General features: G+C 37.2%; 1 protein-coding gene across 2 annotated transcripts in view; it reads right to left on the bottom strand.

Annotated features, from left to right (window-relative positions):
• The window catches only part of PREX2 (phosphatidylinositol-3,4,5-trisphosphate dependent Rac exchange factor 2), a 301596-nt gene that overhangs the window by 163640 nt on the left and 119364 nt on the right, over positions 1-18592 (bottom strand). For both annotated transcript variants that reach the window (XM_061438929.1, XM_061438928.1), the window contains exons 12-18: positions 17695-17798; positions 14999-15048; positions 11980-12055; positions 6952-7024; positions 4345-4487; positions 4096-4188; positions 160-308 (exon numbers count right to left, since the gene is read on the bottom strand). In XM_061438929.1, coding sequence (XP_061294913.1) covers positions 160-308; positions 4096-4188; positions 4345-4487; positions 6952-7024; positions 11980-12055; positions 14999-15048; positions 17695-17798 — 688 coding nt within the window. The remainder of the gene's footprint in view (positions 1-159; positions 309-4095; positions 4189-4344; positions 4488-6951; positions 7025-11979; positions 12056-14998; positions 15049-17694; positions 17799-18592) is intronic.

The following is an 18592-nucleotide window of genomic DNA, read 5'->3' as shown; positions in this document are numbered from 1 at the left end:
GTAACTTTTCCATCATCTAAAGACCAGTATCAGTGATGTTGGTGAGGTGCAAATGTGCAAGCAGTGAGATGCTTAATTTCAGACACTGGTTTTGCTAACTTTTCTATTTTACTCGCTAATGTCTAATGTTTCAAACACTGTATAAACTATACAACTTACTCCCTTGGCTTTGTGCTCACGAGAACTCTTAGAGGTTTTCTGCTATTTAAGCATGATTTCAGGAAGCAATCCACTTCATTGAAAGGTCTCATAAAAACTAGGTCACCATTAATCGCAAAAATCTTTTTCCCAACTTCCATGCCAGCCATCTAGGAGAGAAATAGCAAAAAAAAAAAAAAAAAATTTTAATAAGAAACCTACTTTTTCACAGAATTAGAATCTGAAAAGGTCTAGAACTTAGTGATTTCTGACATTTTAACACATCTGCAATGTTTTTATACAACGTCATAGTACAGAACTGTGGAAGAGATAACAGTTACTCCCTTTGATTCAGTTTTTCATTGGATCACCCGTCTCTACTGAAATTCTCCCTCCTTCTAGGACTTAACATTGTACTTCACCTGTGACCCTTCTTTTCTGTTATCTTTAATAGTTCTTCTTACTTCATCCTTTTAACTACAGTCAAACCTCAGGTTAATTGTTTTTCCTGTGTTTTCCATCTATATCCAATTAACTCAGAGAGTTACAACCTCTATACAGACATGGATGACAACCAAATATGCATCTCTAGCCTGACACAGCATAGGTGTCTGCAGGGCAGGAGAGAGAAATGCCTGGAATCCAAGGAAGAACTCCAACAGGCATGGATCACAAGACGTTGGAAGGATAACAAGGAAGACATTATCTCTGCATGCCAACCAGGTCAATCTTCTTAACTAACTCTACTGCCTAAAAGGGAAAAAATGGGGTGGCTCAGGGGTAAAGAATCCACCTGCCAGTGCAAGGGACTCAGGAGACTCAGGTTGCATACCTGGGTCAGGAAGATACTCTGGAGGAAGAAATGGCAACCCACTCCAGTATTTCTGCCTGGGAAATCCCATGGACAGAGGAGCCTGGCGGGCTACAGTCCATGGGTTCACAAATAGAAACGATTAAGCAACCCACTCCAGTGTTCTTGCCTGGAGAATCCCAGGGACGGGGGAGCCTGGTGGGCTGCTGTCTATGGGGTCGCACAGAGTCGGACACGACTGAAACGACTTAGCAGCAGCAGCAGGCACGCACACACACATGCACACTGCCTGTAAACTATAGTATATGCTGATTACTAGCTAAAGGATGAAAACCTGGCAGAGGGCATTTTATTGGTGGCAGAGTCGGGTGAACCTGCACTCCAAGAACATCATCTGAAAATGGGGAAACATTTCCTCATCATAGAAAATTAACAAAAAAAGTTATTTGTTGGCCAGGCCCACTAACAGGGTATGACCTGAGCAGATTTATTTTCTCTGACATTAATAGCTATACATAAAGCTTTCAGCGGGCTTCCCTGGTGGCTCAGCAGAAAGAACTGGTCTACCAATGCAGGAGACCCAAAAGACTCAAGTTTGATCTCTGGGTCAGGACAATCCCCTGGAGAAGGAAATGGCATTCTGCTTCAATATTCTTGCCTGGAAAAATCCCATGAACGGAGGAGCCTGGTGGGCTACAGTCCATGGGGTCGCAAAGAGTAGGACAGGACTGAGTGACCAAACAACAGAAAGCTGTGTCTTTCATGAGGCTGACAAAAGCAGAGACCTTGGGCATCAGCAGCTAGAATGAGTGATAGCTGGCTACTGACTTTAAATAGGTTCAAAGTTAAAAGCCATGCTTTACTCATTCTCACATTCCTTATTAAAAATTTATATACTGAGAAACATTTTCTTGAGGAGTAAGCATTTTACAAGGCAGACAAAGGTAGGAACACTTTAAACCCAATATACTTGGGACAGAACATTACAATGCATGTTTCATGAGGGCAGAGAATTTTGTCTATTTCCTTCACTGCTGTATTCCCAGAGCCTAGAATGCTGCCAATCACATAACGGGTACTAAATAAATATTCCTGAAGGAGTGAATGGATGAATGATTGGGAGATTCCTCTGTTTAAAAGTCTGGTGAGGTGAGAGTACATTAATCAGCATTAACCCAATGAGAAAATCAATCAAAGCATGTGCTTTACTGATGGAAATTGTATTTAAATAAGATAACCAAAAATGATAGGATTATGATTCACACACACACACACACACACACACATATATGGGGAGGGGGGCGCTTCCCTGGTGGCTCAGACGGTAAAGCATCTGGTTGCAATATGGAAGACCCGGGTTTGATCTCTGGGTCAGGAAGATCCCCTGGAGAAGGAAATGGCAATCCACTCCAGTACTCTTGCCTGGAGAATCCCATGGATGGAGGAGCCTGGTAGGCTACAGTCCATGGGGTCACAAAGAGTCGGATACAACTGAGTGATTTCACTTTCTTTTTCTTTCATACACACACACACACACACACACACACACACACTGTTGATGTTGTTGTTAAGTCACCCAGTCATGTCCAGTTCTTTGTGACCCAATGGACTGCAGCACACCAGGCTTCCCTGTTCCTTACCATCTCCTGGAGTTTGCTCAAGTTCATGTTCTTCGCACTGGTGATGCCATCCAGTCATCTCATCCTCTGACACCCTCTTCTCCTTCTGCTCTCAGTCTTTCCCATCATCAGGGACTTTTCCGATGAGTCATCTGTTCGCATCAGATGACCAAACTACTGGAGTTTCAGCTTCAGCATCAGTCCTTCCAGTGAATATTCAGGGTTGATCTCCATTAAGATTGGCTGGTTTGATCTCCTTGCTGTTCAAGGGACTTTCAGGAGTCTTCTCCAGCACCACATTTCGAAGGTATCAAATCTTTGGTGTTCTGCCTTCTTCACAGTCCGGCTCTCACAACCATACATGACCACTGGGAAGACCATGGCCTTGACTATACAGACCTTTGTCAGCAGAGTAACATCTCTGCTTTTCAAAACAGTCTAGGCTTGTCATTGCTTTCCTGCTGAGAAGCAATGGCCTTCTGATTTCATGCATGGCTGCAGTCACCATCCACAGTGATTTTGGAGCCCAAGAAGAGGAAGTCTGTCACACTTCTACCTTTTCCCCTTCTGTTTGCCATGCAGTAATGGGGCTGGACAGAGGAGCCTGGTGGGCTACCGTCCATGGGGTCTGTAGCAAAGAGTTGGGCAACACTGAGTGACTAACACACACACACACACACACACAAGGGAGCTGGATGCCATGATCTTAGCAGATACACATACTACCTAATGTATAAAACAGATACCTAATGAGAACCTACTGTATAGCATTGGGGGGGGGGTGGAAAGAAAGTGCCATCTGTTTGTAGGACATATATTAAGCTAAGCTTAAAAATGCATTCCAATATACACTGGGTGCAGACAAATACTGTTTGATTCCACTTACACGAGGTACCTAGAATAGTCAAATTCATAGAGTCAGAAAGTCCACTGGCAGATCCCAGGCACAAGGGGCTGGGACAGGGGAGGAGAAAAAATGGGCAGCTATGATTTAATGGGGACAGAGTTTCAGTTTATGAAGTGAAAATTTTTGAGAGCTGGATGATGGTGAGAGTTGCACAACGATGTGAATGTGCTTAGTGCCAATGAACTGTACAGTTAAATATGTTTAAAATAGTATGTTTTATATTATGTGCCTTTTACCACAATAAAAAAAATTTAAGTGATAGGGAAATAGAAAACACAGCTCTTGATTCAGTGGAAGAATCATGTAACATGCATAACAGTCCCACCCTATACAGTCTCCACCAGGTTGCAGACTAGAATCAGACATGGACTAAACCGCTTGGACTCCTACAAGGTCAAGTTGAAGCTGTACATCTTTACAATACCTCCCCCACTCTCCTTAGGTACTCAGACACCCTCTTTCACAAATCCTAACAGTATTACAAAAAACCTCAGAATAAGATTATTCAGAGTCATTATTTTCAATAAAGATACTTGAAGGCTGATTTCAGTTTTTTAAAAAACTTTTAAATGTGTATGTCACAGACAAAAAGTTTAAATAAAAACACTAATTTACATTACCTCAGCATTAGACCCCTTTTCCACCAACTTTATTATTGGAACTTTATTTTTGTCTTCTAATCCAAAACCATAGCTGCCTTCATTGGATTTAATCTGAAATGTAAAATATTAACATGACTAACAAAACAACTATGAAAAAAATTACAAATCAAACAGATTGAAATGATACATTGTATCACCAAACATGTTTATGTAATCTATCAATGTCTAATGAAGAAGAAAATCTGCACAGCATAGTAATAAACTTACCAATAAGGATTTAGCTATAACATTTTCCACAACTTTTAAATCATGTTTCATCAGCCGATGTTTCATATTTGACCCTTCCATTTCCTCATCCGCAAAAAAACGGAAAAGTAGAGGTTCGTCTTTGAATTCACTTTTCTCAAGCACTATGGAAATAGAGAGCGAGCCCAAATCAACCTCATTTTCCATACTGACAGACCTCCAGCCTGGAACAAGTTACATTCACAAATATCCCAACGATACTTTTTAATTTCCATAATTTCAAGCTGATGTTTCCTTCAATTACTGTTACCTAAAAGACTGAATTTTTAAAGATAAGTAGTATTTTTTTTTCATGATAAAGTTTTTTGACTTAACCAAATCTGCTGCCTTCCAGATTAAAATCCAACTTTTACTTTCAAAAGATTATATTGAATTTTAAAAATGCATGCAATTCAAAACATAGAATCCTACAGGGTTTTGAATTTGCAGTAAACGTTTTAAGTAAAAGACAAAAACATTTCTGTTTTTAATATCCTGCACAATTATGGGAAAATTCAAATGGGTTAAATGTAGCCTTTATGTGTGTGAGCAATTCTCATCGCAGTTGCTTTTGTTCTAACACTTCAAACCAGAATCTGCCTTCTGGGTGAAATGTGATTTTAGTTTCCACCAATTCCTAGTCATCTGCATAAAAACACTGTTCTCAAATAACCTTATTTCTGCAAAGGTCAGTTTTTCCCTTTTATCTGAATACTAACATTTTCCCCCAAAGTCCCAAGCTGCCTGACATGCTCTAATGATATAAGGTATAAGTTTTGTTAGCCTTTTTTAAAAATAAGGCTACATACTGATAGAAAGAATTTGTTCTCAGTGAGATCCTGACAGCTGTCAAAGTGTCTTAAAAGAGAAATCTTCTTTCTACTTATCTATCCTTATATTCTTATTCTGGAAGCAATACTGGGGAAGTTACTTAAACTCCTTGAACTTCAGTTTCCTCATCGATAATATGTGGGCAATAAAATCTTCTTCATAATGTTGGACAAAACTAAAATGTAACAAATGTAAATAATTTGGCATACAGTAGGCAAAAAAAAAAAAAAGATAGCTCCTTTGTTTCTAATGGAGTTTCAAATCATAACTGTTGATCAGTTATATGTATGGATTGACCTTTAAATGGAAAACTGCTGGCAACATAAATTTAACGAATGAAACTACCAACCACAAATTAAAGGCAACACAAGCCTTTTGTAGCTGACAATAGGAAGGAGAATATAATTGAGATCGAGGTAAGCCTTGCCTAGGGCTTCCCAGGTGGCGCTAGTGGTAAAGAACCCGCCTGCTGATGTGGGAGACATAAGGGATGCAGGTTTGATCCCTGGGTCGGGAAGATCACATAGAGGAGGGCATGGCAACCCACTCCAGTATTCTTGCCTGGACAGGGGAGCCTGGTGGGCTGCAGCCCATAGGGCTGCAAGAGTCGGACAGGACTGAAGCACTCACACAGGTAGGCCTTGCCGACATGACCTGCTTTATTCCCCAAACTCACATGGTGTTTCTGCTACTGCTGTTTTCCTCCACCAAACAGTCAGTCTAAAGGCAGGGAGAGAAAACATCCATAAGGCCAGGCATGAGCCCAACTGGCTGTGCCTTTACTGACAGAGACTTCCATAGGGAAAAACTTTACTGCAACCCAATATTTTAAAATAAATATTTAGATTAAATTGATGCTTGCTGATGCTTTAAAGAGAAAAATCATCAAAATCTTTGAAGGTTTTCAGCTTGATATTATAGTTTTAATTCCATATAATGATGTCATTCCTTCCATTCAATAATTGGCTTTTCAAAGACCAGTATTTCCTGTGGTCCAGAGACACTGGGATATAATGGAAGTCCCAAAGGAACAAATGATAATCAAAGAGGCTTTCAAAATCACTGCTACTTTTCTGTTCTTATTGCTTCAGAAAAAGTAATTTCTGAATATAATTGGCCAATAGGCACAAGAGCTATCAAATAAGCACATAAGCAAATATTATTAACAATGGAAAGCGATGGTTCGCGTTTATGGAATCTATAAGATCGTATGAATAGAGAGGGAAAACTAAGTCTCATTACTTTTATAAATTTAAGAGAAATGAAGTCAACAAACAAGAAAGGAATTCAATCTTTAATTAGTAGTCAAAAAGAAACTTTTTTCCAGAAATTTATAATTTTGTTCTCTAATTTTGAAAGTATTTTCTTAAAAAATCACTATAAATATGCAATTATATAGGCTCTCATTTAATCATTTTAATATATACTGGCATTAAAAAAAAAAAAAAAGAAACCCATGGGTCTGACTTAGAATAGTTTCAAAGAGATACATGAGCTGTTTTTTTTAACTTCTAGTTCAAGCTCTTGCTTTTTCAGAACCAGTCTAGAAAAACAGAAAAATGTCATGGCAACTTATAGATAATACTTGTGGAGACACTGCTTGCAGACATGGTGCCCCAACAGGGACATGTGGCAAGACCCAGACAATCTTGCTGGTTCATCTTTAGAGGACTTCCCTGGCCACTGAGAGACTCCCAATGTCTTGAGAAAACAAAACAGTGAAATACATCTGGAAGCTTCCAGAATAAATATGCTTACCATGGTGCATAAATCCATTGTCACAGAGCCCAATGCCAAATATCATCGCCTCTTCTCTGCTGCGGCAATCCCCCTGTCAACCACAAAAGCCCTGTACAAGTTAACAGGCGACCGAAGATTCTGCTGCATTGAAACCACATTTGACATTCTCAGCACTGTCCTGACAAAGCCATTCATACATTACGGCTGATGTTGCTTTCAGAAGCCCACTGACAATGCATTTAATTGTTATCAAACATTCCTTTGATTATGAAAATATCTTCTTTTGACATTAAAAACAAAGATTTACTATTTCTTGAGAAAAATTATGCTTGATTAAAAATGAAAATACATGAGTAACTACAATTTATTGCTACCACAAATGATGCCTTATTTCTTTGATCATATATCCTAATTATGCATCAAAGAAATATCCTATAGTTGAAAACTCACTAAATAAAGCTTGCTAAGTAAAAGTCATTATGCATCATCTCTTCTATCACCTCCCACCAAATGGCCTTGCTCTTTAAGTGCCTCCAAAGAAACCTATTAATCTAGTGTGACTTGTAAGACCCTAAGAGTATGTTGTTCAGGGGAGTCAGCAAATGCAAGCTTCTCTTTCACTCTCGTGCCAGAAAAAATAAAAATTAGCTCACATAACTGATCCCCAAAAGAAAGCCTAATGCAACCTTTTGTGATGATTTTTATCTAGAAAACATCTATTTTATTCATTCAAGTATGAATTATATACACTCTTCCCTCTATAACACGGCTTCAGCATCTGAGAATTCAACCAACCACGGATCAAAACTAGTCAGAGGAAAAAAAAAACAAACAGAAAGTTCCAAAATGTAATACTAGAATTTGCAGCATCAGTGACTATTTATATAGCATTTACATTTCATCAGGTATTAAAAGTAATCTTAAGGTTGATTAAAAGATATGGGAGATTATATGCAAATGCATTTTATACAAGGGGCTTGAGCATCTGTGGATTTTGGTACCTGCAAGGGTCCTGTGACCAATATCTCCTAGATACCAACAGGACTATGTATATGAATATGTATGTATATATGTATATATCTGTTGTATCTGTGTCTATATAACCTTACAGTTGTATGTTTTACAGTTTAAGAAGTGCTTTCTTACATATTATCTCATTTTTTTCTAGCCCTATCTTTTAGCTCTTAGGTACAATACTCTTCTGGGAAAGACTGAGGGCAGGAGGAGAAGAGGGAGACAGAGGATAAGATGGGTGGATGGCATCATCGACTCAATAGACATGAATTTGAGCAAACTCTGGGAGATAGTGAAGGACAGGAAAGCCTGGCATGCTGCAGTCCATGCGGTCACAAAGAGTCAGACATGACTGAGCTACTGAGTGCCTGAACAACAACAATACTCTACCAAATCCATCCTTTCTTCTCTCTGGCTTCTATTTCATTCCTATGTCAGCACCCTAATCCAGTGTTTCTTCATCTTACTTCTAAATTGCCATAATTCTTTTCCTGTACTGTCTCTAATATTGTACTCCTGTATTTTCTCTAATATTGCCATTATAGAATTAAATTTTCTTTGTTTTTTTTAAAGACTTTTTTCTGGTATGGCCCATTTTTAAATTCAATATTGTTACAATATTGTTTCTGTTCTATGTTTTGGGTTTTTGGCCACAAGGATGTGGGATATTAGCTCCCGGATCAGGGATTGACCCTGTACCCACTGCATTGGAAGGCAAAGTCTAGGAAAGTCCTTAGAATTAAACTTCCTTACGCAGGAATACTAGGCTTTTCAGGTGGCGCTAGTGGTAAAGCACCTGCCGGCCAATGCAGGAGACATTAAGAGATGCAGGAAAGATCCCCTGGAGCAGGGCAGGGCAACCCACTCTAGTATTCTTGCCTAGAGAATTCCAGGGACAGAGAAGCCTGGAGGGCTATCGTCCTCAGGATCGTACAGAGTCAGACAGGACTGAAGGGACTAAGCCTGCACACACACAGGAATACCATGTACCAAAACTTTAAACTAACTCTCATTTTTTATAATCATAAAGTATCAACATTCTGTGTTGGGCTTTGCATGCCTCCCATAACCCTGACTTCATTATACCCCTCCAGACCTATTTTCCAAAGGTTAGGTCACCTTTGCTGTCATCAATTTGGCTTCCAGACTGTTGGCAGGACTCCCTTTTGTTTATTTCCATCCTCGTTCTCATTCATGGAATCATTCATTCCACTCAGTGCCTTAAATTCTACCTATCAGTCTATCAAGGATCAACACAAGTACCACCTTATGCTATAACAACTCTACCCTCCCTAATCCTCCTGTCAATGATCACGAGAATTACAATCTGTATCTTTAGACAATGCATCTGTACTCTTTTCAAAATCTGTTAGTAATGTCCATACATTCACACAAAAGATTTTTTTTTTTGCTACACAGTGTGCTAAGTGCTAGAAGTAACAGAGTAAAACACTCAAACACAAAACACTTCCCTGCCCTCATAATTGAAATCTGAAGAACCGAGTCACTTAAAATATATAAGTTGTTGTTTTGTTGTTCAGTCACTAAGATGTGTCCACCTCTTTGCTACCCCACGGACTGAAGCATGCCAGGTTTCCCTGTCCTTCGCTCTCTCCCGGAGTTTGCTCAAACTCATGTCCATTGAGTCAGTGATGCCACCGTCATCCAATTTAGTCAATACCCCCAAACAGGTGTTATACTAGGTGCTGGCACATAAGTTAACCAGCCCCCACCCTAAGAATCACGGGGACAGTTTCAATATAAAGTGGGATTATCTAAGACAGATACATCCAGGGAACTGGGACCACAGAGGAAGATGCTGAGCCAAGTCTGGAGGATCCAGCACAGTTTACTGGGGGAGATGATGCTGAAGCAGAGCCTTAGAGGAAGTATAAAAATCCGCCCAACTGACTAACAGTCCCTTGAAGGCAGGAACCATGTCTGCTTTCTGTTTTGTTGGCTTCTTTTATTTTAATCACCAAAGCACCTGCTTAAATGTTAAATTCACAGTAAAAGCTTGTTTTAATAATCACCAAAAGTATACACTTATTATTCAACTGACGGCCTTGGTGGAAAGAGACTCTTCCTTTAAAATAAAATCTCTTGTTCATTTTAGCTTAAGAACTTTAATTTACCATTCTCTTATCATTCCATTACCATACCTTTCTCCTCAAAGCCAGCCCATGTTGTCCTAATCTAAAGCTAGAGTTAATTATGTCTGATACTTACATATATGCAAGTTTTACACTATCAGAATCATAAAGCTTAAGTGATGGAGCTGCTGCTAAGTCACTTCAGTTGTGTCTGACTCTGTGCAACCTCCATAGACAACAGCCCACCAGGCTCCCCCGTCCCTGGGATTCTCCAGGCAAGAACACTGGAGTGGGTTGCCATTTCCTTCTCCTAAGTGATGGAGAAGAGCTGATATATATAGTTATTCCAGTAAGCAGGAAACAGTTGTGAAGATAAAAATCTAGACAGACTGAGTGACTCACGCAAGTTTGCATAACTGCTTAACAGCAAAGCTGTCATCAGACCAGATTACCTGTATCCTAGTCCATTTCAATTTCAATTCTACTATGCACAAGCATTTCTACAGTCACTGCCATAACAGACCAGAAAGAAAACCTGAAGTAAAAGAGAATTGCAACTTGGTCTGGGTTTTGAGCAACTTCTTTTAGTCTTTTAATGTTCATATTTGGAAAGTAAAAGTGCCAAAAAGGAAAAAAAAAAGTTGATGACTGACTTCCTTTGTCAGAACTCTAAATATTTATTCAGTATTAGCCTTTGCTTCAAAAAAAAAAAAAAAACTTTCTTCAGTTTTCTCACATAATCAACGTAGAAGAATTCATGTGAATTCTGTAACAGTATAATTTCTATGTGAAATTTCAACTCTATTACCAAACATAGAACCAATCCCAATGACATGCACTGATCAACATATTATAAATGGTTTTCACACTAGTAAACCCATTGAACACTGGAATTTGGGTTTTATCTAAAAAAGAACTGTTTGCTTTAAGATCTTAATTTCTCAATAAAATAAATCTAAATACTAAATGTAAAACCAGGTATTCCTGGATAGTCTAGAAGTTAATATTAAATAATAAAAATTTCAAGAAGTATGTGCACAGATAAATCAAATACGAATTAAACATTTATATTTAAGGCAAAAATAAACATTTCCATGACTGAGCATCAAATACTATTATTCACTTGTAACAAAAGATGTAGATGATTTTCTTCAATAACAAAAAACTAACTTGACTCAAATATCCAAATATCCAAATGTAACAGCATTTCAACCAAGCCATATTCCCTTCTCCAAAATAGTAAGTTCTGTCAAAGCAAATATCAGTTTTCTTGGCCTTTCCTTTAACCCGTGGAAAACATTTGATTATTTATTAGTTAATCTAGTATGATAAAACATCTAAATAAATTTATATTTGAATATATATTATAATGGGCTGGATGCCTTGAGTTGCAAATAACATTTTCTCAGTACCAGCTGTCAGCTCCCACACTCTGAGAAGCAGAGTGACAATCACAATAAATTCTGCACTTTCTTATTTACAATGTGTGCAGATGGATACCAAAGCTGATAATATCAAGATACAATTATCATCTAACAGAGAAGACGGCACAAGGTGACTAGAATAACTTGCTAGGACTAAACATTAGATACCTTAAAAAAATCTGTAAACAAAACATGAGAAACTTTAGTACATATACACACTTTTCTTTAGTGATATTCAAATTACACTTAGTATTTTGAATGGATCTCAGCTGATATTTTTGAATCACAAAACATCTCCCTCTTGAAAGACAATACAGCATAAAAATTAAGTGAAAACTCTGAAATCAGATGATCCAGGTTCAAATCCTAATTCTGCTTCATTCCAGCTGTATGAACTTGGTCAAGTCATTTCACTGTGTCTCATTGGCAAGTAGGGAGTTTTTAAAATCCCTAAATCACCTCAAAGTTTAAAGCAGCCATGAAGGTAACTCAGCAATTTCTATTTGTCTATTTACCTGTGCAATCAACCAGTCTATCAGCTTGTTGGCCATAACGACCGACTTGTAGGTTCTTAAGTGATAATCTTTATCTCTACAAAGGAAAGAGAAACCAAAAACACTAAGCAAGAGGGTAAGTAAGGGGGAAAAAAAGAGGGGGATAAATAAGCACCAGGATCACTTCATTTAGTATCAGTGTGCAACAGAAAAGTTTACTCGATGGAATCTGAATTGATTTCTGAAATGATTGCCCCACTTACATGTAAATAAGGGAGCTTTACAAGGTTTACGCAACACCTGACAATTCCCTTCATCAGTTCACACCAGGAGAAGGAACCCACAAGCATACCAAAACAGGACATTTCTTCTTCCACATTTTCTTATATCCAAATTGATTATTACTGCTATGTTATCTGGTAATAACTTGGCTAGAAATATAATTGCTCATTAACAAAAGAATAATAAAACAGAATTCCTTCCCTTTAAATCAAGATAGGGTTTACGAAAGAACTCCTCAAAATGTGGAGAATAAAGCCACCCTTTGCATTTCTGCTCTTGAATTCTCCAGGTAGGCCGGATTTGCCCTGGAGGATGATTCAGTTGCCTCAGCAGTGGCAGACCTCAGGCCTCCCCAGAGGGAAACACACGAAGAACCTTGTCATTTTGTCTGATCACAGCATGGCCTTAGTCACACCACATCCCCAGGCAGCCAAGGGAACCGAGAGCAGACTCTCCTGTCTGCAGAAGTTCCTGGATCTGAGAAATCTTTCAAAGTCTAGTTAGATAACTACAAAGTGCTCAGGATCAGAACAAGACCCCAAGGGCAGAAATCTATGATTCATTTATTTTGCTGGCCTAAATCAAAATGGAATGAGAAAAGGAGAGTCTTTCAAAATGTCAAAAAAAAAAAAAAATCCAAACTGCAATCAACTTGACGTGACAAATAATTACTGGCTATATTCATGGTTCTTTTAACTTCTGTCAGCAATTTACAATTAATATTGACATCATTTCATCCACTCTCATAAAAAGCTCTCCAAAATATGACTGAAATTCCTGAAATTTCAATAGTGAATGTACTAGGTTAGCCAGTAATCAACAGCAGATTTTTTTTTTAATCTTTTAAAATCTGTCTCCATTTCTGACACCCCATCATCCATTTCATCTTGGCTTCCATACGTGTCAAAAAGAAGGACAGGGTAGTTTTTATAGAATACATGTGGCTCTATCGATTTTTTCACCCAAGTCATTTTTCTTTTCATAAGCTGAGTTCATACATATTAAAAGCATGACTATCACACATTCCATCTGCTTTATGGGTTTTTTCCCCATAAATTTACCCTTGACAACTCATAAACCATTGTCATTTCTAGCCAAAGAACAATTCCTTCTTATCAGCTCTTTTAGAATGTAACTTTCTTGATAAAAAATCTCACGTGGCTAAAATATATTTTCAGAACACATTTTCTCATATATAAAACCTACATACACACAGACACACACATGACATGAAAAAATAATCCAGTATCGGTTTCTATTAGTTTAAGACCTGGGTTCAATCTCTGCGTTGGAAAGATCCCCTGGAGGAGGGCACGGCAACCCACTCCAGTATTCTTGCTTGGAGAATCCCATGGACAAAGGACCCTGATGGGCTACAGTCCACGGGATTTCAAAGAGTCAGACACAACTGATCAACTGAACACACATACAAGTACAAAAAAACCCATGTGCTATTATTAAGTAACCATTTTTTAGCATTATGCTATCCAAAATATTTACAGAAAGTCTGTGCCAGGAATATAGCAGAGAATCAACAAATACTGGTTTCTTTCTTTTTTTTTTTTTTTACTTTGTGAAGCCTGCTTATGAAAGTGGACAGGGCATTTTCAGGGGTAATAGGTAAGACCCTGTTTTCTCTTTCAGGATCTGAAGTGTGGGCATTCCAACACTTAATCAGCAACTTTTGGAATATTTTTTTAAGCTCTGCATTTCCTTGGAATTGGAAACCAGAGTGAAAAATAGAAACACTGTCCATCAAACGCCTGGATTCTATATCCATGACTGAAAAGCCTCTACATTCATTTTAGAAATCATACATTCATTTTTTTGTTCTGAAAAATATGTTTTAGTCAATAAACTCCAAATGAAATCTGGCCATCTGAAATTAATTTACTATTATATTACATTATATCAGTTCTATCAGTTTGTGGATACTACAAATACAATTCTGCTCTTGATTATCTCTATTAGTAATCATAACATAAAACTCAAAGTTTTCTGCTATGTTTCTAAAAGGATAAACTGAAAATGAATTCTAATTTCTCTTTAGAAACCAGAAAGGCATATCTCTTCAGAAGTAAAAACATGGTATAGAGAAACTGATAAAATTTTTAAATCCAAATTAATTCTTAAGTTTCAAGTGCAAAACTTCTTATTTCAATAAAAGATGATTAAAAGAAAATATTTTGACATAAAATACAAGTCAAAGATTTGATCATAAGTCTAATTGAAAAAGTTAATATACAAAAAAATTAATATACAAGTAATCATAATGGTAAATATTTATTAGTAAATAGTATTTTGAAATCCTCTCTGGTTACTCAACTATTATTTATCAAATACTAACTGACTGTGGATAATTTCATTATCAAACCTGTAATTTACTATGTTGCTAAGTCACTTCAGTCGTGTCCAACTCTGTGCAACCCCATAGACGGCAGCCCACGAGGTTCCTCCATCCCTGGGACTTTCCAGGCAAGAACACTGGGGTGGGTTGGCATTTCCTTCTCCTTACTATGAATTAATGGCAAATAATTTTAGAAATCAGAATAAAAAGTATAGAAGAAACTCTATAATTAGAGCTCCAGAAAATTTTGAAATATTTTAAGATAAATTGTTACTTAAAATATCTTTAAGAGCAAAATGTTCACATTTGGAAGAAAAATAAAATACGCTATGTTCAGCTTAATAATATTTACCTAATATGCAATATAAATATTTTCATTTAAACTGCCCAGAATTTAGAAACTAGACTCACCTTACAACTGGAGTAAACAGACTATGAAGACGACAATATAATCGTACACCCTGTTGTAAAATAAAGATATGTCAAAAACAAGTAAAATCAGTCAATGGACATACCAATGAAATTTAGAAATAGATTATTCTGAAATTATTACACAATCTTAACCAATTTGAAAGTTATTCAAATGTTACATTATATTAAAAAATAATATCTGAATAACTAAAATAGGATTAAATTGTGTTATTAATTTTTCACCTACAAGTGACATTCATACATATGCATGTACAAACATGCATATGATATACATATATACACATATGCATACATACAAAAAAGCCTTCCTCAGCAATCAATGCAAAGAAATAGAGGAAAGCAATAGAATGGGAAAGACTAGAGATCTCTTCAAGAAAATTAGAGATAATAAGGGAACATTTCTTGCAACGATGGGCTCTATAAAGGACAAAAATGGTATGGACCTAACAGAAGCAGAAGATATTAAGAAGACGTGGCAAGAATACACAGAAGAACTGTACAAAAAAGATCTTCATGACCCAGATAATCACGATGGTGTGATCACTCACCTAGAGCCAGACATCCTGGAATGTGAAGTCAAGTGAGCATTAGAAAGCATCACTATGAACAAAGCTAGTAGAGGTGATGGAATCCCAGTTGAGCTATTTCAAATCCTGAAAGATGATGCTGTGAAAGTGTTGCACTCAATATGCCAGCAAATTTGGGAAACTCAGCAGTGGCCATAGGACTGGAAAAGGTTAGTTTGCATTCCAACCCCAAAGAAAGGCAGTGCCAAAGAATGCACAAACTACTGCACAATTGCACTCATCTCACATGCTAGTAAAGTAATGCTCAAAATTCTCCAAGCCAGGCTTCAGCAATACGTGAACCATGAACTTCCAGATGTTCAAGCTGGTTTTAGAAAAGGCAGAGGAACCAGAGATCAAATTGCCAGCATTCACTGGATCATGGAAAATGGAAGAGAGTTCCAGAAAACATCTATTTCTGCTTTATTGACTATGCCAAAGCCTTTGACTGTGTGGATCACAATAAACTGGAAAATTCTGAAAGAGATGGGAATACCAGAACACCTGACTGGCCTCTTGAGAAATCTGTATGCAGGTCAGGAAGCAACAGTTAGAACTGGACATGGAACAACAGACTGGTTCCAAATAGGAAAAGGAATACGTCAAGGCTGTATATTGTCACCCTGCTTATTTAATTTGTATGCAGAGTACATCATGAGAAACGCTGGACTGGAAGAAGCACAAGCTGGAATCAAGATTGCCGGGAGAAATATCAATAACCTCAGATATGCAGATGACACCACCCTTATAGCAGAAAGTGAAGGAGAACTAAAGAGCCTCTTGATCAAAGTGAAAAAGTGAAAGAGGAGAGTGAAAAAGCTGGCTTAAAGCTCAACATTCAGAAAACGAAGATCATGGCATCCGGTCCCATCACTTCTTGGCAATTAGATGGGGAAACAGTGGAAACAGTGTGAGACTTTATTTTTCTGGGCTCCAAAATCACTGCAGATGGTGATTGCAGCCATGAAATTCAAAGACACTTACTCCTTGGAAGGAAAGTTATGACCAACCTAGACAGCATATTAAAAAGCAGAGACATTCCTTTGTCAACAAAGGTCCATCTAGTCAAGGTTATGGTTTTTCCAGTAGTCATGTATGGATGTGAAAGTTGGACTATAAAGAAAGCTGAGTGCAGAAGAACTGATGCTTCTGAACTCTGGTGTTGGAGAAAACTCTTGAAAGTCCCTTGGACTGCAGGGAGATCCAACCAGTCCATCCTAAAGGAGATCGACTGATCTGGGTGTTCACTGGAAGGACTGATGTTGAAGCTGAAACTCCAATACTTTGGCCACCTGATGTGAAGAGCTGACTCATTGGAAAAGACCCTGATGCTGGGAAAGATTGAAGGCAGGAGGAGAAGGGGACAATAGAGGATGAGATGGTTGAATGGCATCACCAACTCAATGGACATGAGTTTGGGTGGACTCCGGGAGTTGGTGATGGACAGGGAGGCCTGGCATGCTGCAGTTCATCGGGTCGCAAAGTGTCAGACACAACTGAGCGACTAAACTGAACTAAATACATATATACATGTATATACATATAGGTATTTGTATATACATACACACACATATAAGTATACATATATACATTCATGTGTGTGTACATACACATACATATGGCATATATACATACATGTGACAAATATCTTAAAAATTATTTTTCCTAAAATATAAAATTTCAACATATAATGCAAACAGATGATTTATAAATCTATGCAATGACCCACCATACTACTTGATCATTATATGTCAATATAGAGTTTCCCAAGTGTACAAAGAAAAATGATATTTCATGAATTTTATAATTTGTATTTTTGTTAAATGTATTCAAGTATCATGACCACTTGTTGCTACATGTAAAATAGTTTTCAATGGATATAATCTTCAAGTGATGCAACTGCATTAGAAGAAGATAAGAGAAAAAAACAATAGGATTTAACATTACAATTCTTATAATGGCAAGAAAACACCAAGAGGCTTGTTTCCATATGTCACATAAAAACTTCCTATACCAGAAGAATTTTGGTCTCCCTACAAAATTTTATCTTGCTTCAGTAGGACAACATGAATTCTTCCATTGATTAAAGGTTGTGGGAGAGGCTATTACCTTTGAAATAACATCCTGCATCTCATTTCTTGGATAAAAGGTTCCATCATCATAACGAAATCTATATAGCATCTGTTCTGGTTTGAACTGATGTTTATCTGTAACTAAGAATATAAGAACAGCATATTAAAATCCTGACAATCTAAAAAGTAGAAGATAAAAACATATTTGTAAAACACATTCCCAAATACCAAAAGTTTTTAGTTTTACCAAAAGCTTTTGTTTCCCTAACATAGTAATGCTAATCCAGTATTTCGACAGTAAGATTAATGATAAGATTTTGTGATATAGTTACGATTTCCACAGAAGGACTGAAGAACTAAACTGAGGTTAGCAACATTCAGCTAGCATAGTATATGTAACAGATACATACACCATACATACTATACATATTAGCATAGTATATATATATACTTTAATAAATGAGTATGTATTTTCTATTTCTTCACAATGCTCAAAGTCAAGCAGAAAGTGCCCTTCAAATAGCAGATACTCCAGTTAGTGAGTCATAATTTGATTCTCAGCCCCAGAAGTGAGTTTTAGCATTTATCTGTCTTATCTTATAGCAATCAAGCCAAGACCACACATACATGGATCTTAACCATTTATCCTGTGTTTAAATCTCCAGAGTACATTAGATAAATTCAATACGTAACTGATAACAAACTTTTAACAGTTTTCTTACATTACAAATGCTTTTCTTTTACATTGTTTAATTTTTTTTTCTTAAATGGAAAGTGAGAGTGGTCACCCTTCACTTTCATTCTTAGGATGATTTTCATATTTATAAAGACTCCTTCTAAACTTTCAAGTTTTATTTTTTCCAGAAGTATTTTATAGGTAGTCTAATAAAAAAATAATTGTTTTAGAAAGGAAAAACCTCAAATTAAATCTCAAA

Source organism: Bos javanicus, chromosome 14, assembly GCF_032452875.1.
Source record: "Bos javanicus breed banteng chromosome 14, ARS-OSU_banteng_1.0, whole genome shotgun sequence".
NCBI lineage: Eukaryota > Metazoa > Chordata > Mammalia > Artiodactyla > Bovidae > Bos > Bos javanicus.
Note: the sequence above shows the minus strand (reverse complement) of the source record. Positions and strands in the feature narration are given on the sequence as shown.